This window comes from Gavialis gangeticus, unplaced genomic scaffold (assembly GCF_001723915.1).
Source record: "Gavialis gangeticus isolate Ggan-Ray unplaced genomic scaffold, GavGan_comp1, whole genome shotgun sequence".
NCBI classification, from domain to species: Eukaryota; Metazoa; Chordata; order Crocodylia; family Gavialidae; genus Gavialis; species Gavialis gangeticus.
Window position 1 is genome coordinate 38,865,371 of NW_017729025.1, and position 7,630 is coordinate 38,873,000.

At 42.5% G+C, this 7,630-nt stretch overlaps 1 protein-coding gene across 1 annotated transcript in view; it reads left to right on the forward strand.

The window, feature by feature from the left end:
* Positions 1-7,630, forward strand: part of CCDC88C (coiled-coil domain containing 88C) — a 214,516-nt gene that overhangs the window by 126,138 nt on the left and 80,748 nt on the right. Inside the window, exons 7-10 of the mRNA XM_019519909.1 lie at positions 2,165-2,305; positions 3,352-3,536; positions 4,503-4,584; positions 5,003-5,161. Coding sequence (XP_019375454.1) covers positions 2,165-2,305; positions 3,352-3,536; positions 4,503-4,584; positions 5,003-5,161 — 567 coding nt within the window. The remainder of the gene's footprint in view (positions 1-2,164; positions 2,306-3,351; positions 3,537-4,502; positions 4,585-5,002; positions 5,162-7,630) is intronic.

Here is a 7,630-nt window from a genome sequence, read left to right on the forward strand (position 1 = left end):
GCTTTTTTTTTTTTTTTTTTTTTTTTTTGCCTCCCCTCTCAACTATCTTGGTTTGCTTTGCTGTTAAAGAGCACAGGTTAACCTTTCATAGTAGGATTAATAGTAGGTTTGACATGCACAAATACTCTGAATGTGTGATTGTAATTTAGAACGAAAAATTACTAGGTGTTTGAAGAAGGAACTGGGCTAAACACTTCTGGTATAAATACATCAGCCAGGGGCAGTGATGAATATCTTTAATTGACAAAGATATATTTAGACTGAAAATATTTTTGTAAGGAATACTCAGAAGTTTTGGATAACTTTTTAAAAAACATCTTAATGATATAGGAACCCCAAGGGTCCTTTTTCAGAAGTGAATTAGGCAGTTAGGAGCCTTGGGCCCAATGAAAACCAATGAGTGGGTGGCTCTGTAAGTGTCTGAATCACTTTTACTTTTAAAAGGCTGCCTTTTACAAAAGATTGTCTCACTGAACCATTTAGTCTCTAAGGTGCTTCCCTGCCTTGTCTTGTGCTTGACTTCAGATAGCCAATTACCTCTCTGCTTTTGAGACTCGGGCTTTTAAATCATGTTAAGTGATTTAAAGAAGGTGTTACCCTTTTCTCTCAATTTTTTTATCTTTTCAAGTATAATCTTATGGCAGATGTTTTCTGGATTCTAAATGTTTAAAAAAAGAAAAACACAGTTAGCTCCAGCAGTAGGTATCAGCCCATTGTCAAGAACTTGGAAAAAGCTGTGGACAAACGCCCCCTGCTGCCTGGGCCTTGTTGCAAAACGAACAGTCTTTGAGGCTGTGCACATCTCGTGCAGGTGTAAAATAACTTTATCAAGGAGACCTCAATGACAAATACAGCTAGACGACGTAGGTGGTAGTCTTTTAACATATAAAATCTGATTTACAAACAAACCCATGTGAGGGATATCTTTGACAGCAGAAGTGTTCATAACCTAAACTGTAGACATGCCGCCTTGATAGGTGCCACCTTCTAATCCAGTCAGCTTTCAGCAGTGACCTGGAGAAAATCGGTTGTCAGAAGAGTTTAGTAAATTGTAAACGCTTCTGTCAGGTCCTTTCCTTCTTGTAACAGTGGCCAGTTACCAAAGCTACAGAAGAAGACAAGCCTTTTCATACCACACCCCTCCCAGTAATATACCTCGCTAATTATGCAATACAGGACTGATTCCTTCCAGCCCCCTGCAGTCGTTATCTGTCCCCCTTGAAGCATGAGTTGAGTACTCTTAGTATGTGGCTGTAAATGTTATTGAGCACAAAATTATTCAGTACCTTTTCCTAAATCCAACTATCTTGTGAAAATTAGAGACTTCCTAACAAAATTTCCTACTGATATCAGTGCTTCTGTACCATTTCCTGCTTGTTCAGAGTCAACTGTCATAATAAACGATCAGTAAATTAATCTGGGGCCAGGTTATCCACTTGTGAGTTCTTCCAACTGTTGGCAACTGAATTGCACTGTTTTATGAATAGGAAATTTTTAGAGCTGACAAAATTTTAGGGCAAATTAATTGTGAGATTTAAAAAAATAGTTGCAACTAATCACAGTTTTAATCTCACAGTTAAATAGTCAGGCAGAACCTGCTGCTCAACGCAGAGGAAAAGTGGCCCCTGCCCATAACTGCTGCCAGGCCCTTTTTGCTGCAGCCGCCTGGAGCCAGCGCCCAGGCTGCCCTGCAGCAGCTCTGCACTGCCACCTCTGCCCCACTGGGCAGCTTGGAGTGGGCTCTGGGCGACTGCAGCAAGAAGGCCCTGGCAGTGGTGAGGGGGAAGAGCCACTTTTCCCCATGCCAAGTAGCAGCTTCTGCCCAGCTGCTGCTGGTGCTGCTCAGCGTGGGCGGGTGAGTTTGGAGCAAGCATGGGGGGGCTGGGGTCAGGGCTGCGCGCACAGGTTCTGGCTGGTCCGGAACTGGTCCGTCCCGCTGGTCAAAACGATGTGCATGTTTAATGCAATTGAAAAAATTAACGCATTAATTTGTTTTTTGTTAATTGCATAAGTTAACTGTGATTAATTGACAGCCCTAGAAATGTTATGCAAGTTGCTTGTTAGAAATACTGAATAATTAATTAGGCACAAACACTTTGAAAATCATCCAAGGGAAACAAAAACAAAAAGGGACTTACTTTTTCATTTTGAATCTTGTTCACAGGTGACTCATAACCAGGAGAATGTGTTTGACTTACAGTGGCTGGAGCTCCCAGATATGGCCCCTGAAGAACTGGAGTCTCTCTCTCGGAATATGGTTTTCCACCTCAGGAGGCTTATTGATGAGAGAGATGAGTGCACGGAAGTATGGATGAAATGTCTGTTTTGCATAAAGTTTGTTCATGGGATCAGATTCAGGCTTTGCTTTTCACTTGTGTATTGATTGCCTCTTTGTTCACTCTAAGGCTGCAGTCCTTTCTATTTCCCCTCTAAAATCCTGTAATTCCTTAGAACAGTAATTCTCAACCAGGGTGCCAGGGAATCCTGTGTTCTGATATCCTTTGAAGGGTGTATAGGAACTGAGGAGGTAAGTATTGTGTGAGGACATAAACAGGTAAAGGTAGGCTCAGGCTTCAGGTGTGAGGAGATAAGCAGATAAGGGCAGGCTCAGGCTCACATTTTTTAAATGGGGTACTGCTCAGTTCTGAAAAGTTACGGAGGGGGGTCTAGAGTTTGGGAACTTGTGCCTTAGAATAATGCTGATTCCTCCCTTGGTGCCTGCATTCACCTAGAGTGAGTTGAGCTATAAAGAGAAGAGCATGGTGCAAAAAGATGAAAATGTTTTATGTTGTGAATTTACCTCAGGTATTTTGTGTCTTATGCTCTGCTCTTCCATTCATCTGCCAGTGCATTTCTGTCCCTTCAACAGAATCTGCCATTATTGGTTCAAGAGCCTTTTCCTCCAGATTTTGCCACTTGTAACTCTTTCCTTCTGACTCTCTCTGTTTCTCTCTCTTCAGGTCTTTGCTGGAAACCACTCTTCTTTTTCCTAAATCTCTTCACTTCCCTTGCCTTTTGCTGTTTCTGATCTGACTCTGTGTAAAGCTATAAATTGTTGCAGTTGTTAGGAAAACTCTAACCAAAATAAAATATTTATTTGAGCTCTGGAAAGTGGCAAATTCCAGTGCACAGTGCTGCAAAAGACTGGGAGCTGAAAGGTTGCTCTGTTCCTGACTCTTACTGGCTCCACTGTGTGACCTTAGGGATGTTGCCTGAGTTCCCCCATGCACGATTAGGATAAGAATTATCCGTCTTTGTAAAGCACTTTGAGATGCCTGAATGAATAGAACGACATAAGTGCAAAGTGCGCTATATTTGTCTGTGATGCCATCTCCCTGTCTCCATTTCTAGCTGATTGTGGATCTCACTCAGGAGAGAGATTATCTGCAGTCTCAGCAACCACCAAGCCCCCTGAAAGCATCAAGTCCAGACTCTTCACCAAACCCAACCAGTCAGCTTTCCAATGAGGACAAGCAGCACTTGGCTGTTGAGCTGGCAGACACAAAGGCTAAACTGAGAAGGATACGGCAAGAACTGTAAGTTGTGAAAAGCCTATGTTGCTGGAGAAATGCTGCTGATTTCAGATTTGCTAATAGCACCAAATAAACCTGTATATTAAATGCAAGCTCACAGCATCACATTGTCCATTGCCTACAGTACATCTCTGGGAGTTCTACATGCAGACTTAATAGGTCCTTTTTTAATTCCTCAAGGGAAGTTGGGGAACGTGGCTAACTTCCCCTTCCCTCACTTAACTTTCTTAACTAATCCTGTCTCAAGCCTTCATTAGTTTTTCTTTCCCCTCTCTTCTTACTTTTCCAACTCTCACCCATTTTCCCTTCCCTTCTTTTAGCTCTCCTACCTCCCCATTTTATCACAAAATTCTCTGTGATTGCTATTTTCACTTTTTTCTGTTCCCCCATCCTTCATTATTTTTTCTTGTTGACAGTGATTTGCAGGATGGTAATACTGCCAGGATGGTGGTGAGTTTAGCTGTGACAGCAGGAAGTACAGGTGAAAGAAAGATGAAGGAAATATTTAAATATTTGGTTCCTCTTCAAATATCCACTGGCTTGTAGCACCACAAGAACCCAACTGCAGTTGATTTGCATGAAATTGGATTAGCACCAAGAAAATCTGTGTAGTTCAGGGCACTTTTTCACGTGCTCTGGGTGTGGTGGGGGGCAGCACTTTAATTAGAAGAGCTCTGAGAGCCACTCTAATAAAAGCACTGCCATGTCTCCTGTATCAGTGTCTCTGTGCTTAAAAATTGTGGCAGGGGCATTTGAACTAAAGCTTGTTGAACACAATTAATGGGCTCTGATGTGCTTGAATTCCAGCAAGTCAGAGCAGCCTCAGTGCTTATGCATAGGTGTCCTGTGTGTCCAGCTTTTCATAAAAGACTCCAATGTTTCCAATTTTGCCAGCATCTTAATATCATGGGTATTGTTTCAATAACCATTTCAGTTGTTTCTGATTACACTTGCTCTAATCCTTTTCAGGGAAGAGAAGTCTGAACAACTTGTGGATGCTAAACATGAAGTTGAACAGCTTACTGTAGAGCTGCAGAAAATAAAACAGGAGGTAAGTTGGGCTTTGTTTACTGCAACACTGCCGTGACCCCCACGCCCCTCCCCTGAGTTTAAAAAAAAATCTCTTTCAACATAAAGATAGAAAATGCTTCCCAAAGTGCATACTGCAGCATGTTTACAGGTATGATTGTGAGTGATACTCTGTTTCGTGCTTGCTGGGTGAGAGCAGGTTCCAAACACTCAGTTCACTAAATAGTCTTATAATGTCTGGAGAATGCGTTCTCAATCACAGATAATAGAGTTCCCATAGCCTGAGTGGCCAGTCAATTTTAAATTGATTTGAATTGCTAATTGGAGAAATCCTTCACCCTTGCACCAGTGAAATTTTTTTTGTTTTTCATTCACTTATGAATTTTTAAAGTTAAAACTTGGCTGTTAATTTTTTTTTCATGTTCTGTCTCCTTACCCAGAATGCCTGCTTGGCAGCAGATGCACGCTCTGCCCGAGCATACAGAGATGAACTGGACTCCCTGAGAGAGAAAGCAAACCGTGTGGAGAGGCTTGAGATGGAATTGGTCCGGTGCAAAGAAAAACTGCATGATGTGGATTTCTACAAGGCTCGGATGGAGGCAAGTCACGATCAGAAAAAAGTTTTCCTGAGAAGTCCCTTGCTACTTGCTGAGCAGTTCGTAATGTCTAGTCTTTTCTGCATACAAGTTCGTGTTTGTCTGTAATTAGGTTGGTTGTACCAAAAGATTAACATAACTTGAAGTTTCAGAAAACACTCAGGTAGGTTTTGCAATGGCCTGTCTCTCTTGTCCCTTTGGAATTCATTTGAAATTCCCTTCAAGCAAGTAGGATTTAGTCTGTGCTGAAAATCTCACTTGATATTTATAAATCTGTTAGTTCTGACTTATGAAGCAGAAGAACAAACGTAGCATCCCTGTTCTTTAAAAAAACAGGATCTAGACATGTTTCAACTTATGGTAAAATTACAAGATATGTCTTTTCTACAGAAGAAGATAATGGTGATGATGATTAACCAAAATTTATAACTCTTTAGTTAACTAAACAAGTGGCCTGACTCTCTTTTTTCTTGCAGAGGCTTTTAACATTTGCAGCTGCAGTTGAAGTGGCTGGGAATTTTTACATACAGACTTGGGCAATGACTTTTTTAAGCACTCAGGCATGCAAAAGCTGAGTCACTGCCAAAGGGATGGCCCCAAGATGGTGTGTGTGTGTGTGTGTGTGTGTACACACGCACGTGCGTGTGCTATTAATAATACCGGCCATTCTGCTTGGTCTCATCAGACCTTTGAGTAAATATTGCCTAAACTCTTGACATCCCACTTCATTTACCTGCCACCCCACTTCAGGTCGTTCACAATACAAACGCCTCTGTCTACTGCTCCTGGGGTTTTCACAGATATTTTTAAATTGTATGTTTCATTTTTGCTGAAAACTGAGAGAGAGCACACAGAAGAGAGCTGATGATTCTGTCTTACAAACATCAGCCAGTGTATTACTGGTAACTGGGCATATAAGCAGTAGCAATGAAGAATGAGTCAATATATTTGTACCAGCTCTGCTTGTTAAAGAAAATGGACAGATGCATCTTTATTATTGTGGGGAAATTATAAAGCTACTATATGTGATTTCAGATATGTATTTAAAATCCTTTTCTCTCCAGCATCCAATCCAGTTGTTTGTATTTCTGCACGTAAGCATTTTTGTTAAACAAAACCAGATAAAGAACAGGGCACAATTCTTCTCTTATGGGTACGGGTCTACTGAACTTGAGGTGGCTGCTGGCTAATTTTACAGGCAGACTACGGAGCTGGCAGCCATTTTTGTGGGTGGAACACAGTGGGGGCCCCCCATACTTCAGGCCAAAGGGCCCTGGTGGGTCTGCCCCTCACCACTGATTGGCTGCGAGGAAAGTCTGTCATACAGCCTCACCACCAGCTGCAAGGGCTGTCCGTCATGCAACCCTGCCCCTCACCACCAATTGGTGGCGAGTGGTGGGGCCTTATGATGAACAACCCTTGCAGCCAATCTGGGCAGAGATGACAGCCCTCTTCCCATGCTGGCAGCCTCCCTACCCTCTCCTCTTGCCCTGCCCCCTCAGCACACTGCACAGCCTGGCCACAGTGCCCACAAGGACTGTTGGCTCCCCGGAAGAGGCCAGCATTTTATTCTCAGTGAGTTTTGGTTTCCTTCCAGGGAGCCCACCAAAAGCACAGAGCCAGCAATTTCTCATGGGGCTTGCCTGAAATCATGTTTTTCCTGAAAATCCTGAAATCATGATTTGGGTAGGTCCCTACTTACGGGTAATTACCTGACTGATTGCAATGTTCTCAGCAACAAAAACAGTGCTTTGGCCCAGTTGGACAATTCATAGCTTTTCCTGCAGAACAGCACAGGATATTTTGTGACTAAACTGAGAATTGGGCTCCTAGTGTAATTAAGTGAAGATCCTAGCTCTTAGAAAGTGTTATTGAAACCTTGACCCGTCCGACCCCTTGCTGAGAACAGATCAGTTCTTAAGGTTCTGCAAAACCTTGCCTTGTAACTACATTTGTTCCTCACCCACCTACGGAATAGACTGCCACAACTTCTTTAACAAGTCTGCTGACTATTAAGTGTATAAACTGCATACAAAGGGAGGTTCCTCTCTGGTAATTTCCAGTTTACTCAAGGCAGTATGAATCTTCTGCTGCAAGCTCCTTACTTCTCTCTTACTCCATCAAGCTGATAAATCAATTGTGTTTGTTCCTGTCAGATAAGCTAGCCACGCATTTCTCTTCATCTGTACGCTGCTGTAGTTTAAGCTGTACATCCTACTCAAGTTTACTGTCTGGTATTGGTCTTGGTGGTTTGGAATTCCTCTGATCTTCATGTGAGGGCAAGGGAGCCGCTTTCTTTCCATTGCTTTTAGGTTCCTAGTTTTCTCATTGGTACCTGATCCGCAGGGATCCTGGTTTTCTCTGATTATAAATGGCAGATTCTCTGATTTAAAAACCCAAAATCCGTGATAAAAAATAAAGGTCCTGTACAACCTCCCCCCCCCGCACTGCTGATACCACACACTCCCCCCA